Below are 21,164 nucleotides of genomic sequence, written 5' to 3'. Positions count from 1 at the left end.
AGTTATCCTTTGAATTTCACACATCTTGAATTTTGTGGAGCTCTGCAGTACAAAAAAGGTTTTTTTAATGAAGTAGATGATGAAGTAGTATACAACAATAGATCTGTTATGGGATTGTGCACAGAAAATGTATATATTTGTGAAAATGACATCCATAAATGCATTATATTAGGAAAACTGCAAAAATTGCAACTATGGAGCAAAATTGTATGTACCATAATGAGAAGTGTGGTATAGTGGTTTAAGTTTTGGATTATGATGCCAGAGACCAGAGTTTGGTTTCCAACTCGGCCATGAAACCCTCTTGGGCAAGTCACATACTCTCAGCCTCAGAGGAAAGGAATGGCAAAATTCTTCTGAACAAATCTTGCCAAAAAAACCCTGTGATAGGGTATTAAAATCCTGTGATAGGGCATCAACGTCATCATTATATCAACAACATCATAATGCATATATTAGGAGAAATACACATAAAAATGATTATGATTTTTTGTGGGAACTTTTATTTAAAACAAGATTCAGGAAGAATCACACATATCTCAATGTTTGGGAAGAACTGAATCTAAGATTGTGAAAATTGTCAAATCTTGGTAAGATTAAAAATGGGAAGGGAGGAACTGAACTTGATAGATTTGTCTCTCCTTCTTTGTGAAGTTTTCAGGTAGAGCAGGTTGTCCAGTATTACATATATACCCCACTCATTTCCATGCCACAAACCTCTGAAGATGCCAGCGACAGATGCAGGTGAAATGTCAGAAATAAATTCTTCCAGGACATGGCCACATAGCCCAAAACCCCCACAAAAAATGACACTTTGTCTACTTTGCCAAGGCCCTTTCCTAATTGTCTGGGAAGGAAGAGAGAATTGGAAAGTTTTTGAAGGCACGTGTAGATAAAGCATAAGTAGATGTCAGTCTGGAGAATGTCCAGATGGGAAGAATGCTTGAAGATTCTATGTTTGGCATTTGAGTCAGGTAGAAAAAAAATCAAAATGTACAGTACTAAATATTTGAAATTTAGAGATACATCTTGAGAATTTTCTGGACTCCATTGGGCCATGTTTGCAAGGTACCAATCTGGAAACCCAAAAGGAATGTCACCTCAAAGCAGGTGAAATCCTGTGGAAAATGAGAAGAAAGCTGTGTTCTTGAATCACTCGTCCAGTAGGCAACTCCTGTTAGACTTACTATCTTTTATTCATTCATAACATTCAAATAAAGTAAATTAAGCAGTCTAAGCCCATTTGTTGTTGTTCTCACCTTTACCCTCTAGCAGGATTCCTGTGCCTTTATTAAGCAGGTAGAAATTTCGTGGGTGAAACTTACATCTTCAGGCTGAGCAAGCTTCTGTGTTTCTTTAAAAGTAGCCAGAAGAGTGCCAAGTTCCTCCCAAATCATGTTCCCAGACCTTAAATATTACGGATTTGTGAGATGTTACTCAGTGGTGAATAAAATGTACTCTGTGCATGCTCAAAACCATGAGCTGTGAAAAACCGTGTTCTAGTTAAATCCAATTTGCAATCTGGGAGCCTTGCTTTAGGCATGGAGTTATATTTCTCATTTCTTTCCACTTCTATCATCATCATTACCAAAGAATGTGGGCTGAGTTGCATTATTGCTTGAAATGAAGAGGAGTCTGGATGAGATTTGCCCATCTGCTCTAGGAATTAGCTTCAAGAACAATCATGCCCCGTTGCAAATATTCTCAAGGAAGGCAGCTTTGTTTATTTTGCATTGTTTATTTTAATGAAGTCAAGATGCACCTTTTTGATTAATTTGTTTGGAACTTGTTTAATTAATGGTGTCCCCCTGTTTATCAGGGTTGGAGAAAACAAAGGAACAAATAGGCAAATTAAACAGAAGAGAAGTCAGCAAAAACTAATTTCAACCTCATTAAATGGGTAAACTAAGAGCAGAGCAAAGGAAGATAAATGAGGTTGTTTCCTTCCTTCGCACCTCTCGAGGTGACAAGAGCTAAGCAATTACAAGTTACAGAGCCAGCAGGATAATGAAGACAGAATTAAGGCATAACGAACGCACACACATGCACTAAGTATTCAATTAACAACAAACAGGTAGACAGTTAATTAGATTAGGGACCGGGAAAACAATTTGTTTTTTATTTATTCATTTATTCAAATATTCCTATCCTATCCTGTTTCCAAAGAGCTAACCATCTCACAGCCAGGGGCAATGAAAGGAAAGCATGATATTTGATATATTTCCTAGCTGTCTTTCAAGACCATGGTTTTCCCACGGCGAACTTACAATATTAAACAGTTAAAAATCAGTGTGAAATTATAAAGGCACCATAAATTCTAATTTTTAAACTATGATAGTTAAAAAATAAAATACAGTTTCAAATATCCAACAGCTGTAGATGCCAGTAAGGTTTTGTATAATATTTCTAAAGATGATTATTGTCCTGTGTTGCTTTCACATATTTTTACTTGCAATTTTTCCTCATTTTTCATTCATTTTTATTTATTTTTTTTAAAAAAACAAAACAAACCTTAGCCCTCTTAAAATAGGAACTTAATATGTAATTTTATACGTGTTGAAATGGGTATTTTGCTTACACACTGTGTATTGAAATATATATTTTGAAATAACATCTGAAAACTGTTGCAGCATTTGGAGAAAGGTGAAATGCAACTGAGACCCAAGTTTCAGACTGTGCATTAGCTGGGGAGGTGTAGATTGAGCCATTTTGTGTAGGATTTTTAAAGATTGTGGCCAGAATTCACAACTGCAATTACAAATGTGTAACCTAGAGTTACACATTTATTAGTGATTTGTATTCATGATCCTTATGCATTGAACAGTTGAGGAACTATGTAAGGAATGTAAAAGTTCCCCAGTCCTCACTTTTTGGGCAGCAGCTGCTGCAAGTGGTAGAAGGCTGTTCTTCCATCCATTGGAATTCAGCTGACTAGTGTTTCCATCCCTGTCCTGCAAACAATATTTGGTGAAAGAGGGAATCCTCCTTCTAACACTAGGGTTCATTAATGAGGGTTGAAAACATCAGTCAATTATGTCTCAATAGACAGGACAGCAGACTCCATTTTAAAAATTACACCAAATTATTTGAAAAATAGTTTGTGAGTAACTCAAAAATGTTCCCCCTTGACTGGGAGAATGAATAATAAAATGGTAAATGAGATTCAAAGTAAACAAGCGTAAAGCAATGCATTTTGGTGTGAATAATCTCCATCGTACATACATTGATGGAACCTAAGTTAGCAAGCACTAATCAAGAAAAAGATCTTGGAGTTTTTGGAGGATAACGTAATGAAACTGTTCATGCAGAATATAGTTGTGTGTTTTTTTTAAAGCAGGAGCAAATTTTGTTTTGGGCGTAATTTGAAAAGAAGTCAGAAAGAAAACCAAGAATATCATACTTGTGTAACATTTTCAGAATTTCTGAAGTCATGGAAGGTTCTCCTGCACTGGATGGATGGATGGATGGATGGATGGATAGATAGACAGACAGACAGACAGACAGACAGACAGATAGACAGACAGACAGGAAACTAATATTGTGTGTGTGTGTGTGTGTGTGTGTGTAAACTAAAATACAATATTAGTCCCCTTTACAGATTGTATACAGTTACAAATATCCTAAAGCAATAAGACCCTCTCTAAACTTGGAAGTTAAGCAGGATCATTACTTGGACAGGGGACCACCAACAAATATCAAGTGCTGTAGGTTACATTTCAGAGGAAGGAACTGGCAAAATCACCTCTGAATATTACTTGCCTAACAAAACCCTATAAAATTCTTGGGGTTACCATAAGTTCACAGTTGACTTGAAGACACATATACATATGCAGACACACACTCATATCCTCACAAGTACATCTAAATGCCTGCATAGAAACTCTGAAACTCCCTTCTGAGAGAAGTTAAATTGGCACCCTTCCAACTTTCTTTCTGCAAGCAGGTTAAGACTTTCTATTTCTGCAGGCTTTTGAAGGCTGACTGCTGAAGGGGATTGGGTTCTGTATTGTCTATGTTTTGTTTAGTTGTCATTTTTAAGAGTCATGTTCTAAATCTGGGTTTAATTCAACAACACGGTGTCTTGGAGGTATCTCACTGATGGGATCACCATAAGTCAAAGTCAACTTGGCAACAGTTAACAACAACAAATGGCGAAGGGAGACAGAGAAAAGCTCCTCCTGCTTCCATAATACTGAAACCTGGGGCCATCCTCTGAAGCTGAATGGTAGGAGATTGGGGCAGATAAAAAGAAGTTCTTCTTCACATGATACATAGTTAAATTCACCACTCCAAGACTGATAGTGGCTTATAACTTAGAAGGTTTGAAAAGGGGATAGGAAAAAATTCATGGAGGATGTGGTGCCATTAGTTGCGCTATCACCTCCAGTTATCTGTGACAATATGCCTTTGTGTTTATCAGTTGCTGGGGATTAGTCAGTTTGCTTTTGAAATAGTGCAAGAATTCTACAAGTATGGCAGCTCCCTTCTGCAGAAGTGTGCTCTTCAACCCATGAAGAGTGAAGTACCTTAGAGGCTGTGCAGACTGCCCAAGAGGTGGCCTGCAGCCATCTCCAGCTGTAAAGGGTGCGATAGCTGCAGCATCGCAGCTTTCAGGTACTCCTTTGGGACTACATCGTGTGGACACAGCGCCAGTGGAGTACCGTGATGCGTGCACTGTGTGGAGTGTCGTGCGGTGTCCCATTGCACAGTGCCGTGCCACCCTGGGGGCAGAGTCGGGGCATGTGTCAGATGGACGCTATGCCCGGACTCCACTCCCAGGCTGGCCTTTATGGCCGGTGTGCACAGTCCCTTAGTCTTCCTTTTCCCTTTGACTTTTGCAATCCTTGCAATAGCAAGTATGTGGGTGAATGCATTTTCCAGCAACACTACGTAAGAACGGCTGTCCTGCTGTCATCCAAAATATTTCAGGGTGGCTTGATCTTGAATGGGAGATTAAGATTCATTGGCTTTAATAAGGACCTTCTTCTACTAAAGAATGAAAAGTGCTCAAATTGGTTTCCTGCTATGTTCCTGATACTAGAGGTCTAATATGTTAACTTTTCCAAATTTTTCTTACCACTGGGCAATTATGAGAATTTTTGTGGATTTTCTGCATATTGGGAGGTTCTTCCCCCCCAAACAAAATGTTGACATGATGAGGGGGGGAATGTTGGGCTTTCTGCAAATTATTTCTGCAGGAAATGCAATATTTTTGTACAGAGAACCTGAAGTATTTGCTATTGCTAATGGGAAATAAAAAGAGGTCTTTTCACTGGATTCTAGTCCCCATCATTTCAGCAGTAATATTGTGGCACAGATTTCCTTGTTTGGATGTCCTGTGTGCTTCTTTCAGGTACACTATTCATGCAGGAAAAACTACTTCTATAGCCTTACAGTATAGGCATTGAAGCCTAAATCTGAAACTGCATCCTACAATTGATAAGATTCAACTCAACTTGCTTGATAATTTCTTTCACTCCTCCTTGTAGCAAATGCTTTGTAAAAGCATAAAAATTAAATTAACCCTTTTCTGGCTTTCTCTTGCTCTCTTTGGCAAAGATTTATGTCTTTCTTATGACAAATCAATAGGAAGATGGCTGTTGGCTTTCTTCCCTCTTTACTCCCCACTCAACCTGCAAAAACTGAAATCAGAACTGACTGGGAATAGCTTTACTGAACCTGTGTTTCATGTAAGCAAAGATGGGCACGTTCAAATTTGTGTCCCTCTTGGACCCAGCTGTGCTGCAATGACTTAATATTCCAAAACTGCAAAGGACTTTCTGATCACTTCAGTATCTTTGTGTTTTTGCTGTTTCATACTCTGGAGGGGTGTATCCCTTCTCCTGAACCAGTGATTTAACAAAGGACTATGAAGTATGGAGATACAGTACTCAGAGGAATCTGGAGACACAATACTCCAGAGACATGGCGGGGGGGGGGGGGGCATTTGACAAAACATAAATGGGTTGATGAGGGAGTATCAGTGGGCTTGAGATGGGGCACATTTTGAGGTCACACAGTTCTGAAAAGGAAAAGTGTTTAAGAGTTGAAAGGCTGCTTCAGCTATTTATTTATTTAATATCCCACCTTTCTTCAAATGGGACCCAAGGCACCTCATCCATGAGATAAAACAACGTACTTCAATTATAATTAAACAAAGTAAACAAAAAGGTTAAAACACAATTAAACAAGCTACTCTATTAAAACATCAATACTTTTTAAAATGTATATGTATAAAAATAAAATCCTAACAAAAAACAATAGTAATGCAGTATGTGCACCCCACAGTACTGGGCAGCTTCTCTTCATTTATTCATTCATTCATTGAGAGTATTTATACCCATTCTTCTGCCAGAGTGGCTTAAAAATAGTTAATTAGACAATTCCCTGCCCACAAGCTTACAATCTAAAAAAGACTTATCACAAAAAGAGTGGGGAAGGGGAACAGGTCCAGTAGATACTATCAGTTCTTCTCTCCCTCCAAAGGCAGGGTGGTGGCCGTTGGAATGGAGGGAGGGTCCTTCATCTGCCCCTGGGCTAGGAATGGTGGAGCTGTATCTGACTCTTCTCTCCCTTAATCTTCTGTGCCTTACATTTAGTAGGAATAGTTGGAATGAAAATGATTGATGGTGGATGGGGTGGTGAATTGCATCATGTTTTAGTCCAAACCGTATTTTGCAGATAGCATTCAACATTTCTGTTAGCATCATTGAAGTTCCGATTCAACCCTGTAAACTATCTACATGAGAGCTACCAACCACTGCTATTGTGGGATGGATGGATACACACACACACACAAGCAGTGGCTGATAGCTCTCTCTCTCTCTCTCTCTCTCTCTCTCTCTCTCTATATATATATATATATATATATATATATATATATAATACAAAAGTAAACAATAAAATTAAACTGTTGCAGTATTAAAACACATTATTAATTAAAAGAATAAAATTCAGTTTAAAAAGAATACAATATCCCCAGCCCATTCTTTAAAAAAAATCTGTTTTAAAAGCCTGTCTGATCAAGTCTAACCATCTGGCATGTGGTCTTCCTCTCTTTGTACTTCCCTCTGCCTTTCCCAGCATGCTTTGATTGTGCTTTCCTGCATGGCAGGGGGTTGGACTGGATGGCCCTTGTGGTCTCTTCCAACTCTATGATTCTATGATTCTATTGTCTTTTCTGATGATTCATTCCTTCTCATGATGTAGCCAAAGTATGACAGTCTCAATTTAGACATCCTGGCTTCCAGGTAGAATTTGAGCTTGATTTGTTCTAGAACCCATTTATTTGTCTTCTTGGCCATCCATGGTATCTTCAGCACTCTTCTCCAGCATCACATCTTAAATGAGTTGATTTTCCATATATCAATAAGGTGGAATTACAAATGTGTATGGATACTGGATGCTACCATTGGTAAAGCATCAAACCTGAACCAAGGATAACTGTCCATTATTCTAGTGGTTGCCCAAACACTAAAGGAGCTTTGTATTAAATGCAGGGCCTAATTTCTGTTTCACTTCTTGATAATGAGAAACCCAACCTTCTTATTCCAGTGTCCTCTCAACAAATGACCTACTGGTAGAACAGAACCACAGGTGTGGTGTTCCTTGGCCTTCTCCAGGAAGAATTTTAAAATGCCAATAAGAATGACCAAGCTAATCAATCCTTTTGTATTTTGTGTGAACAATGGGAGAGCAGACAATAACGTTACATAACTAGAAAAAACCTCTCAACTTTTTCCTTAGTCTTGACTATCATAAAATCAAGTCAAGTGAAATGGAAAAAGATTAGCACAGTGCCAGCTAAAGACAAGCTGGCTTTTAAGCACTTGATCATTAAATAGCCTAGTCATCCAGCAGCCCTGTTACTTGATCATTAAATAGCCCAACAGAAGCCGATTAATTTTTAGCTGGGATTAATTAAAAAAAAACTTTCTATTGTGAATTATTTTCTCTCTAACTGCTTGCCAGTCAAGATATTAGTCATCATGGCTACATAGAGCATTTTTGTTCAACTGCAGTATGCTATTGAATATTAGTTGCCTGGGTGCAACAATAAAAGAACAGGGTTTGAAACCTCACTCAGTCATGAAAACCCACTAGGTGACCTTGGACAGGTCACATCTCTCAGCCTCAGAGAAAAGTTATGGCAAAGTCCCTCTGAATAAATCTTGCCAAGAAACCACTAGGATAGGGCCACTGTAAGTTGTAGTTGCCTTGGAGGCACATAACAACAACAAATTTGGCTTTATGTGCAGTTCAGTCCTGTGAGCTTCAGCATGTTGGCCTAGAAGAATAGAGGCAGAACGTTGTTGTTGTTAACTTCATTTGTATCCCATCTTTACCCCCAAGACTGGCACTCTGGAGAACTCTTTTTTAAGAGCTAGTGGCTTTATTATTGGACTATGAGATCAGATTCCCCACTCAGCCATGGAAATCCACCAGGTAACCTTGGGTGAGTCACATACTCTCAGTTCCAGAAAACCATGTGATGGCTTGAAGGCACACAACAACAAGTACTCTCCTTATGTTTGCCCACTGTAAGAAACTTTGCTTCTTTGGTTTTTATTTTATCTTATTATTCTATAATCCAAACATATATAAGCTGTGTTTTTGTTAAAATATTTAGTGTTTGCATAAGGAATGTGCATACATCTAAACATCTCTTTTAAAATTCCTCTTGTTGCTAGATTAATGTTGCTGGAAGTCTTCTATTGGCTCCTTGTTAATGCATCCCAAACCATTTCTCAGTAAATCTTTATGCATATCCACAAGACCATCCTTAGTAAGACTCAAGTCAAGGTGTTTACCTCAAGTGGTAGATGGGAGTCTACAGCAGTCCTTTGTTTGTTCTTTCTATGCACATACATCTGCCATAGTTCCCCTTTGCTGGAAGACAAAACTGTGTGCACAACATACCTTTGTACAAGACATTTTGAGTTCCAGTTTTGTGGAAGGTTGGGTATAAATACAGGTATAAATAAATAAATAGCCTGTCCTTTATTCCCTAAACTGGTCCACTGATAGGATTGCCAGTTCAGGATCATCTCAGGCTCTAAGGCTTCCAGACCAATGCCTGAGACCTAGGGATGATCTCCTGATGGTATGATAGTGTGTTATGCATTAAGTATCAACTACGGTTGCTCACAGCTTGTCATTCACATTCATACATATATGGAGGGAGAAAATGAACTTACTTTTATATTTGGAAATAAAGACATAAATCTTATCTACGGGGCTGTTCTCAGATCAAGGTGAAATGAGGGGGATTATTCCTTTTCACTTACTTAGGGAGATTGGATAAGGCACTTTTAATCTAGCCTGCTTGCTTTTAGCCAGAAGGTGATGTAGAGCAGACCAGGGGATGAGACCTGGTGTGACAACTGGTAACTGGAGGAAGACAACTAAGTAAATACAGAAATCCCCAGAGTTTTTGCAAGCTGAAGCAACAAATTGGTTAAGTCTCGCAAAGGGTGGTACGTTGCTGCTCTACTAGCTGAGCTGAAAATTTGCACTCAGCCCTTTCTTCTTGCCTGAAGGTGAGCCAACTAATGCCTCAAAATGACCCATGAACATAGGAGACTCAAGGGCAGGCCTTGAGATCAAGCATCAGTACTGAACTAAGGCTCAACTAGCAGTCCAATCAACTTCTGCACAGGGGCATGGATCTGATCTTCTGCACCTCAGTCAGCAAAATGTCCTGGACTGTTCTTGCATAGCCATCTATGCAGTTTCTTTTCCATCTTCCTGTCAACTATGACAAGCAAAGTCCAGGATGACCTCTGAATATAGATGGGATGCAGCTCTTGAAAACTGGGAAGTATGCCTTTCGTAACAGTATGGAAGGTCTGATCAACAGAGCTTTAAACAATCCTTGTGGGCTGGAGATGTTAACACCAATATAAGCCAAAAGGCAAACTCTAAACACAAGGATATGAATTCTAGAGGAGTAGCTAAGGAAGAGAATGCTATCCACAGAAAAACTGGCAGTAAATTAATAAATGAAAACAAACAAAGCTTCAAATGGCTATACAGTGGGCCCTTGGTATCTGCTGGGGTTTGGTTACAGGATCCCTTGGTGGATGCTAGAATCGGTGGATGTTCAAATGCCATTAAATATAATGGATAGTAAAATGGTGTCCCTTATATAAAAAGGCAAAATCAAGCTTTGCTTTTTGGTATATTCGTTTTTGATATTTTCAAGCTGTGGATGGGTAAATCTATGGATACGGAGGGCAAACTGTCGTATACACCAATGCACAGAATAACAAGGATGATAAGATATATGGAGAACAAAACATATGAGGAAAGGTTGAATGAGCTGGGCATGTTCAGCTTGGTAAAGAGAAGACTGAAGGGAGGCGTGATTGGATGGTATAAAAACTTCAAGGGTTGCCACAGAGAGGAGCATGCACACCTGTTCTCTGCTATCTCAGAGGAGAGGAGCAGGTCTAATGGTGTGGAGTTATAGGAGAGTAGATTTCAAGTGAACATTGGAAGGAACATATTGACAGTAAGAGCACTAAGAGCTGTTCAGCAGTGGAACCAATTGCCTTGTGCTGGGGTCTCCTTCTCTGTACATCTTCAAAAATAGTCTGGACAGCTACCTGTTGGGGATGCTTTAAGTGGAGACCCTGCACTGAACATGGGGTTGGACTACAACTCTATATTTTTATGAAAAGGACTGACATTTTCTAATCCTTCCATACTTTTTTTAAAAAATTGTTATTTTCTATTTCTTGGAACAGATGGTTCCCCCCCCCCCCCAAAAAAAAATATGTTACTTATTTTGCTTAGAACAATCAGCAATTTCACATTTAAGTTTCTTTATGAACTTTCAGGCACATGCCCTCTGAAACTGGTGATGTACTCATTTTTTATTTGCTGATAAGCTCTAGCACCTCATTATTTGTCACCGCAGTTTGACTCAGATGCTCAATCTGAAAAAGTCAGGTTAGGTACAAATGTCTCTTCTACATCTTTTGCAGTGAAGATAGATACGAATAATTCATTCAGCTTTTACCTATCAACTTTGAGCAAACCTTTTGTTCTCTTGCAGTCTAATGTACCAGATGTCTCCCTAACTACTTTTCACCTTCCAATAAGTTTAAATAAATTATTGTTGTTGATCTAAATGTTTCTGTTTATTAGTTTAGAAAAGACATACTAGTTTATCATGCAGGGACAATTGGAAGTATAAACAATGATTCACCCATTAAAACTGCACGATCAAGATTATCATTCTCATGACATCGCGTTCAAAGCGCGATTATCCCAAGATAATCGCACACTTGCACTAATGGTTTTCACACGACATTGTGGTGAAAAGCTATCAAAGTGCCATTATCCCGTGAATAACCAAGCAATAAACAGTAACAAATCATTCATAGATTTTCCTGTGAATGATTTTTTGCTGTTTATTGCCTGGTTACTCCCTGGTTATTCTCAGGATAATTGCTCTTGTGTGTGAAAATGTTAATCACGTTTAATCGCATTTTAATCTCGATTTGTGCGATTTTGTCGGGTTAAGTGGTTTAAGTGGTAATCACTGTTTAAACTATCAATTTCTCCCATGTGATAAACTCAATAGTTAGACTTTGGGGCCTGATGTCATGGCCAGCCAAGAGCCGGACTCAGAGGATGAGGATGAGGGTGTGATTACTCCAGTGCAAGGGGAAATTGAGGCTACACCAGGTGCTAATCCTGCTCTGCCAGATCCCAGCTGCGATCTCCCAGCCCCAGAGGAGGAGGCTCAGCCAGGCCCTAGTGCTGGTGGGATTCCTCTTGTGGTGCAACAGCCTAGAGGTGACTCTGGGAAGGAATCATGCCTGGAGGTTCCTTCCTTTAGGCAACGCAGGGCTGAGAGTGCTTGTGTGCGTAGATCCAGGAGGATTGCGGAGAGGCAATTAGTAAATCAGCCTCAGGTGGCATGGGGGAGAGCGTCTCTTACTTAACGAGCAGAGAGATGCCAACTCAGTGCCAGAGTTTATTGCATGATCCTTTGGTGTGATTGCTGCCTGCACTGGCTCTGTGTATCTTGACTCCTTGTTGCCTTGACTCTTGACTTCGGAACGAACTGGACTATTGCTACCTTCTAGCTGACCTGACCTTGGACTGGACTGACTATCGTGATCTCTGTATTCCTGACTTTGGCTTTGGCTTTTGGCTTGCTCTCTTGCTCAATCCTTGCAAGGTTTGTGGACTGTTTCCAGCTGCATAGCTAATTACCTTGCTGAGCCATCCTTATCGGCGTGTGTTTGTTTGTGCTGGCCACAGTCCAGGACAGAACCTCAATTTCCCCTTGCATTGGAGTAATCACATCCTCCTCCTCATCCTCTGAGTCCAGCTCTTGGCTGGCCATGACACCTGGAGAGCTAGTTGTTGTTGTTGTTTGCCTTCAATTTGTTTTTCACTTATGGCAACCCAAGGCTTATGGTGTTTTCTTAGGAAGATTTGTTCAGAGTATCACCCAAGTTTTGGCTCCTCTGGAGGGCTACAAAAAATGTTATCGCAGCCATCATTTTAGAAACTGGAAGTAATGATATGTTACTTCTGGTTGTATCTTAGAATGTTTGGGGGTGACCTGGCTATTTCAGAGTGGGGATCTCCTTGAAACAGCATGTTATAGCCTCTGTTGCTGTGTGCCTTCAAGTTGTTTCTGACTTATCAGACCCCTAAGGCCCAGGAGATTTTTTAAAACACTGAAAAAAACCTGATAAATAAGTCTCTCCCCCCAAAAAAAAATTTTAGGAGGTGCCAGAGACTTGGAGAAGATCAGTGAGTGTCCAAAGGGCTTCACTGATACATGTGGCATGTGAACCCACCCACTGTTTTCTGAAAGGGTCTCAATGTGACCTGTGGGCTGCATGATTCCTATCCCCCTGTTTAGAAGAGCATTTAGATATTAATTTTATGCACACACAAAAAGACTAAATGCATTTTATGTTGTTCAAGGTAGCTAACAAAAAAAATTGAACAAAATTGTTTACCCTCTCAAAATCCCACTCCCAGACCACTCACTCCTTTTGCCTTAATGTCAAGTTAGGTTTGTATGGTCAGACTTTTTTTCCTTACTCCCCCGAACCCCAAATATCAGACTTCCAACCTACCCCATCAACTCTGTATGACTCTTTCAGGTTCCAGAATTGCTTGTGATCATGAAGCACAGTTGGAGAGTGCTGTTTGGAAAATAAGCAAGACACTCAGCTACATGCACAGGTCTAACCATGCATTTTGCTCAATCATGTCCAGCATAAATACTGAGTCACACAACTCAGTTGCCAACTCTTCACAGTGACGTATAGAAAAATCAAAGAAATACATGTCTGTAATGAATTAATTTCTATTTCCTGCTGTGTGTTCTGTGAATAATCATCATCAGAACTTTAAAAAAGAGGGAAAAATGTTGAAGAATTTGACCTGTCACTACACAGGAAATGTGAATTCTGTTGATAGGAATTAACAACACACTCCCCACATGCCGACAAGGGCCATCCAGTTCAACCCCCTGCCATGCAGGAAATCTAAATCAAAGCATCCCTGACAGATGTCCATCCAGCCTCCAGGAAGGAGACTCCACTACACTCCGAGGGAGTTTGTTCCACTGTCAAACAGCCCTTACTGTCAGGAAGTTCCTCCTAATGTTCAGGTGGAATCTCTTTTCCTGTAGCTTGCTTCCATTGCTCTGGGTCCTAGTCCCTGGAGCAGCAGAAAACAAGCTTGCTCCCTCCTCAATATGACATCCCTTCAAGTAGTTAAACAGGTTTATCATAGCACCTCTTAACCTTCTTTTCTCCAGGCTAAACATCCCCAGCTCCCTAAGGCATTCCTCATAGGAGATGGTTTCCAGACCCTTCACCATTTTAGTTGCCCTCCTTTGGACATGCTCCAGTTTTTCAACATCCTTTTTAAATTGTTGTGCCCAGAACTGGACACAGTATTCCAGGTGGGGCCTGACCAGAGCAGAATAGAGTGGCACTATTACTTCTCTTGATCTAGACACTATACTTCTATTGATGCAGCCTAAAATCGCATTGGCCTTGTTAGCTGCCACATCACACTGTTGACTCATGTTCAATTTGTGGTCTACTGGACTCCCAGATCCCCTTCACACATAGTTTCATTCAGCCAGGTGTCCCCCATCCTATATCTGTGCATTTCATTTTTCCGCCCTAAGTGCAGTACTTTACATTTCTCCATGTTGAAATTCATTTTGTTAGCCTTGGCCCAGCTTTCTAATCTATCAAAGTCATTTTGAATCTTGATCCTGTCCTCTGGGGTCTTAGCTACTCCTCCTAATTTGGTGTCATCTGCAAATTTGATAAGTATACCCCCAATGTTTATTCCCTTAAACAGTGTCAGTTAGTAGCTCCCATGTCAGTGGAGTTTATCAGTCAGGGGACAGGTCATAGGGAAGGGATTGCTCTCTCATCCTTATCCCATCCATGACCCATCCGTACCCATAGTGAAAGTGACTGCACAAATCACTTTCACATGAAAGTGGGCTGAAAAGTGCTTTCAGCTGTCAGCTGAAAGTGCTTTCAACCATCATGGTATTAGTAGGTTCTTCCGTTAATACAAAAGACTGCAAATGACAGGAGAAAGCACTTTCAGCTGATGGCTGAAAGCGTTTTTCAGCATGCTTACATGTAAAAGTGATTTGTGAGATCACTTTCACTTGTGCTTCCCTGCCAGGACAATGATAAGTCATGTGTGAAAGTCCTTCCCATGATCAGGCAAGAAGGAAACGACGGGGACGAGACAGGGATGGGACAGTGACACCCTGTCCCTCATGTGATAAACTCCAGTGACTTTAATAGAGCAGACTGTCTAAGTAGAAGTCCTCAGGTTCAATTCCAGGCATCTCCTATTATGTCTTACTTATTTCTTATGTGCCTATTCTACCTCCCCATCTCCTGTTTATTTTTTTGCTATACCTTTCCACCAAATGGTGTTCAAAGTGGCTAAGAGCAGAAGGATATACATACAAATATATAAGAACCAAAAATAGTTTTAAAGAAACAGTAGGTAAAAACAGCAGTGAAATCCATGCAAACAGCTAGTTGAATAAATTGCAATACATTTTTATTATTCATAAAAGCCGAACGAGAAAGAGCTTGAAGAGCTCCTGCAGCTGCCAATCAGATCAGGTAATACTGAGCCAATGGACTAATAGCTTGACACATTAAAAAGTAGTTTTATCATTTCCATCAAAGCCCATTGCATCTTGTCCGTCTCTCAGATGATTGACTCTTCCCTTGCCTTGGTGACGGTGGGACACCTTTTGTATTCATGATTGTCTGTGTGCAAATCGCAAAGCTTTGCAGAGATTTGGGCAAAGCCACAAGTTCTGACTGCTTTCTTCGCTTTCTTCCTCTCTGGGAACTTGAGAAAAGTTCTCTGTTCCTTAATATAGTCAGATCCCCAAGTGAAGCAATATAATGGACCCTCTGCTGGAAAGCTTACAACATGAATCAAAGTTACATAATGGTTAAGTATCAAAACAAAGTTTCAAGTGGGGGATTATATTACTGTAAGAGCTGCTGTGCGCCTGTTTAAAGCTGTAGAGCAACTTGAAACTGCTGTTTCATCTGAACCATTGATGCCAACTTTTGAAGAGTCATAGAAGCCAACTTCTCCCCAGTAAGTTGATTGAATTAACACTAGAATCCCCTTCTGCATAATGCTTCAGCTCTAAACAATTTGCTAGGAATAAATTTGCCACTTAGGTTGAAGAAATCAGGATTATTTTCCTAGCAATGAATGAGAAAGGCTTCAGATGTGTTTAGAAAGACACTGAGGTAGAGCCGAGAAAAATTCCTTTGAAGGGATATGACTCCCAGAATCTCTCAGACAGCATGATTGCTGATTGTACAAAGTAGGGGATTCTGGAGACTGTAGTCCACAAAAAGAAAGCTTTCCAAGCTCTGTATCTGGCATGTCTGAAATAAGAGGACAAAACATCCTCCAGGTTGTCCATCTATTTTACAAAAAGAGAAGTACCTCTCAGACCAGAAGCTCCCCCCAAACTGTAACGAGGGTCATGAGGGCACCAATAGCAATAGCATTTATATTTTTATATTACTTATCAGTGAACTCCTTAAGTGGTTTACAATCTGTATACCAATTGCCCACAGCAAGCTGGGTATTTTTTCTACCAACCTACGAAAGGATGGAAGGCTGAGTCAGCCTTGGAGCCCTGGGATTGAACTCACAACCTTGTAGCTGCAGCAATGACATTTAACCACTGCACCATCAGGGCTCTAGCATATGCCATGCCTGGGTCTGGATTTATCTCGCAGATAAATATTCTTTTCAGGTTTGTTGAATATGAGTCTGAACAGACCGTACCTAAGTGGTGGCCTGCAGCTGCCTCTTTCTTTGCCCGATCGGGGCCACGGCAACCACACACCGTGGCCCTGATCCGGCCTTTCTATGGAAAGGGCACCATACCTGCTAGCGCCATGGCTTTTTTGCCCTCCTTTGGTGCTACATCATCTGGACACAGTGCCAAAGGAGCATCATGACACTACCCACCATGTGGTGGGGTGCAGAGCGTCATGCTGGCATGGGGGCAGAGTCGGGGCATGCACCATGCAGGCACCATGCGGACACCATGGCCCCACTCCTCCCCCATGCTGACTTTGATGCTGGTTTGTACAGCCTATATGTTATCATTAGATCTAACACGGCTTGGGATGATATCTTGACCATAGAGGCCTACCGTTTGTGGCAAATCCAATTACCCTACCCTAACGTCACCATACAACCTCTTCTTGGAAGAGTCTGATATCCTAAAAATGCTTGCATGGTGGAGGGGGGGGAGGAAAGATTCCCTGAGAATCAGGGTCTATCTTCATGTTATTCTTTCATGAGTGACTGTGTCCATCAAACATTTTTGTTTTAAGATCTCATCTTTGTATCCTGTTTCTGGTTTACACCTTCACCTTGTAAATGGTGATGATGACAAGAGCAAAGCCAGGCATGTGAGTGAAGATGCTAATAATAATAATAATAATAATCCAAGACACAAACAGTAATTAAATGTAGTATGTAGCAATAGATGCCCAGCACCCTACTAGAAAGTAATCTACAAATGTTACAAGGCAGAGCTGGTCTAAAACAGTTTGCTGCATGAGGCAGAGCAGGAAACCCACAAAGTCAATGTTCATGGTATCAAAATCCAGTATTTTGGCCCATGAAGAAAAAAAAAACCCACAAGAACCTCTCATCCCTAGCAATAAATACAGAATAAGAAAAAACAATTAACTAAGAATATTTGCTGCCATTTTTTGACACCTCAGATCTAATGCCTGAGGTGGCCACCCTGACTCAGGAAAAACTGTATTCTGCGGTAGTTTGGAAAACACCTTACCTTTCAGCATGGCATTTGATGCATTCAGTGACAATATGAATAACATAAAACAGCTGGAGTAGGGATGCCTTATGGAAAAGGGGACCATATCAGATATCTATCTCTGTGGCTTCAATGCATTACCAAAAATAAAACAGAAAAGGGGACAGGTAAGTGTATAGGAGGTTGCTCTGTTCATTATCTAGACACACAATATCTAAGCATGGTATATGATGCCAGCTTGTTTAACTTAAAGCTTGGGAAAATATTTTTATAGATTACAATTCTCAGACTCCTGCCTAATGATTTCCCAACCTTTGAACTAAATGGAATTTATGATGATCTTTTGGAACTAATTATTTGACTCATAACTGAATCCCCAGTGGATCATACGTCTGACAGCTAGTGGTATACAGGGAGAAAACCCACTGAATTACTCATTGCTAGCACAAACCAGCTACTTTTACTACTACTCAGCCATTGGAAAATGCTGTCTGGTTCCATCAAGAGACCAATTCTGATATTGCAATTGGAAATTGTGAGAAGGCATTACAAAGGGTCCATCTACACTGTAAAAATAATCCAATTTGACACACTAACTTCCATGGCTCCATCCTACAGAGTCCTGGGATTTGTAGTTTTATAAGGCACCAGCACTCTGGCAAAGAAAGCTAAACACCTCGTAAAACTAGAAATCCCAGGATTCCATAAGATGGTGGTACACCACTCAAACTACATTATCTCTACAGTTTACATACACCCAAAGCACTTCCCAGCTGCAGCACTAGGAACCCTTCCATGTATATTTCTACTTCCTATCCTATTACTCAAACTGAAACAGTAACACATCCCCAGTAACAAGACAATTTCCATTCCAGTGAAAAATAATGAATTAAAGTCATGGTCAAAACAATAACTAGTTACTGCAAAGAAGCAACTAATCACCAAAGTAACTTGTTAGAAAAAAAGAGCATCTGTGAAAGTGAAACTTAATGCTGCAAAATCCTTCTTTTGACTATGCAGAAGACGAGGAGATGCATGGGGGATGTGTAAGCACAAGGCATTCATTTGGCTCATTCCAACAGCTGCCTGTAGTGCTAAATCATCATTTATGTGCAAACATGAATGAAGAGTCACAACAGCTATAAACTACTATTTGTCCAAACATAAATATTTCACAGGAAAAATTACTACTAAAGGTTGGTGGATGCATCCCTTCAAAGTGTTGTGTGTTTATATGTTTGCCATGTGGTATTATATACTGCCATTCTACAAATGAATGTAATGTAGCCCACAGTTTAAAATGACATACAATTTAATGGACATGATAAAAAGTGGGAAACAGTCAGAGAGGGGAAGGAGAAAAAGTAAAAACAGGTAGCATGGTCATTGTACAAAATCATTTCAGCTGGCAATGAGAGCTTATTGTACATTGAAAATATTGATTTGCAAAAGTACACAAGCAGGGAGCATGGTCACTGTATAAAATCATTTCAATTGGGAATGAGAAATTGTTGTATATTGAAAACATTGATCTGCAAAAGTATGCATTGGTGCACAAGTGCACAAGTCAAAGCAGGTAGCATGGTCACTATATAAAATCATTTCAGTTGGCAATGGGAGGTTGCTATACCTTGGAAACATGATCTTTCATTTGTAACTTTCGGGATACTTCCATGGTAGTTCCTCTGAGCACTGGGAACAGAGGGCCAACCATGACACAAAGGCAGACTGTTTGCATAACACTGAACTACTTCCTCCTTTCTCATTCAGGAAGCATCATGTGCATATGTGCTGATTGTGACGGCTGTGTACTGGGTTTCAGAAGCAGTGCCACTTGGGGCAGCAGCTCTCGTTCCTGCTTTCCTCTATCCACTGTTTGGAGTCATGAAGTCCAGCGAGGTCAGATCTGTGTTCCTTTAACTTCTGTGGTCCCAAGGGCCGATTCACCTATGTGTCCGGGGTGGATGTCATAACACTCAGTCATTTAGATGGCTGCCAATGGACAGTGGAAACATACAGTGTTAATGTGTTCACTGGTATTTTCTTTTAAATGTAACTTATATTTTGTATTTTCAAAAATACTTTAAATGTGGCACTTCCTTTCAAACCATACCTCCAATGCCTTTCTTTTCTTTTCTTTTCTTTTTTAACTTAAAAGGAACCCTTATGTCAAAAAGACATGGAGCCATTTCATATTTTTGGCCTTTCCCACTCTTTCTCCCCTCTCCATAAGGTGGAAACTTTATATTTCCAGGATTTAGGAAAGTTATTTTTGGACTACAACTCCCTGCTTCCATCAGCTAGCATGGCCTCTAGCTGTGCTGTCTGTTGGATTCTTGGAGTCCAAAAGGTCACTTTTCATTTCTCATAATTTAAGAAAGAGTATGCATTGGTAGAAAATACTGGAGGATGAAATGAATAGTGGGTAACCCATTAGGAACATATCTATTGAGGATGTAAAAGAAAGGAAGATATCATGGGGGGGGGGTGTCATATGTCTGCCTGAATATCCTTTGAGATGTATCACTTGGCAAGAGGATGAAACCTGAGATCCAGTTCTAAAGAGTGCTGTGATCTGAGCATCATTAAGTCATAACTTTCACTGAATTCAGTGAGATGTAATTGGTCCATATGGTGCCAACAGTGGTGTTGGAATTATTGCAGTACCGCTGCTTTCCTAGTTCATCACTGGTTTATTTGAGCAAATAAGCTGTAATTTCCAGAGACTTTAGTGAAACTGGCATCCTGTTTCAGTGTGTAAAAAGTTTCACTAAATTCAGTGGAGTATACATACTCTTAAATAGGTATAAGTAAACTGATATAGAGCTAGTTCACATCTTACCAGCATTGGTATGACAGGGGCATTGCAGCATGACATTAGTCCATCTTGATGTGGGAAGTAGGTTAGCCAGTTTCCCTACCCACTTGATCTGTGAGCCTATCATACCTGCTTCCATTTCCACTACTGATAAATTATACCCAAGTAAGTAGGCTTAGTTTTGGTTTTGTGCCTTCAGGCTGATTCCTGAAGCAATCCTATCCTATGGGCTGGCTAGGGGGCAGAGTCCGTGCATAGCATCTCCATGATGTACACAGCGGCTCTGCCGCCAGGGCACCATGATGCCATGGGCTGCCCCACACGACACGTGACATCACAACACTCTTCTGGTGCTGTGTCCATATGAAGCAGCACTGAAGGAGCACCATATAGCCGTGGTGCCCCAGCTATCATGCCCTTTCCAGGGCACAAAAAAGAGTCGCTTTTTGCAGCTCCTTTTTGCACCCTGGAAAGGCTGGATCAGGGCTGTGGCATGCAGTTGCCATAGCCCCGATCCAGCTGAAGAAGGGATGATTTGTACAGCCCCTCAGATAATGTGGCTTGCCTTACAATTTATAACTGATTAGTTGTATTTATTTCTTGCTTTTCTACCAACATGCTGAACATGACACACATTGCTCTCCTCTGCCCATTTTTATCCTAACAGAATCCCAGTGTTGTAGAGAAAATAACTAGACCAAAATCATCCTGTGAATTTCACAGTTCAGGGGAGAACAGAACCTGGATCTCTCAAATCCTAGCCCAGCAGTCTGATCTCTCATTACTCTAGCTTTGTACAACAGGCCTGCAGTAACTTCATCCAGAGAACTGGATGGCATCAGCAGATGGCAGTTCTGCAAGATCAAGGCTAAATCATTTTGGCATACTAACAAACATGACAAAAGTTCTCTTCCCATGCAAACCAGAGCTAAACTGCTTCCTATTACACAGAGCCTTATGCTTTTAAGAACATTAATCTTTTTTTCTGCT

The 21,164-nt window shown here is 40.4% G+C and overlaps 1 protein-coding gene across 2 annotated transcripts in view; it reads left to right on the top strand.

The window, feature by feature from the left end:
- The window catches only part of SLC13A4 (solute carrier family 13 member 4), a 57,780-nt gene that overhangs the window by 3,965 nt on the left and 32,651 nt on the right, over nt 1-21,164 (top strand). For both annotated transcript variants that reach the window (XM_089527862.1, XM_089527861.1), the window contains exon 2: nt 19,127-19,255. In XM_089527862.1, coding sequence (XP_089383988.1) covers nt 19,127-19,255 — 129 coding nt within the window. The remainder of the gene's footprint in view (nt 1-19,126; nt 19,256-21,164) is intronic.

This window comes from Sceloporus occidentalis, unplaced genomic scaffold (assembly GCF_023333645.1).
Source record: "Sceloporus occidentalis isolate IW3139 unplaced genomic scaffold, rSceOcc1.0.p SCAF_5, whole genome shotgun sequence".
Classification (NCBI taxonomy): Eukaryota; Metazoa; Chordata; class Lepidosauria; order Squamata; family Phrynosomatidae; genus Sceloporus; species Sceloporus occidentalis.
This window is presented reverse-complemented; position numbering and strand designations above follow the sequence as displayed.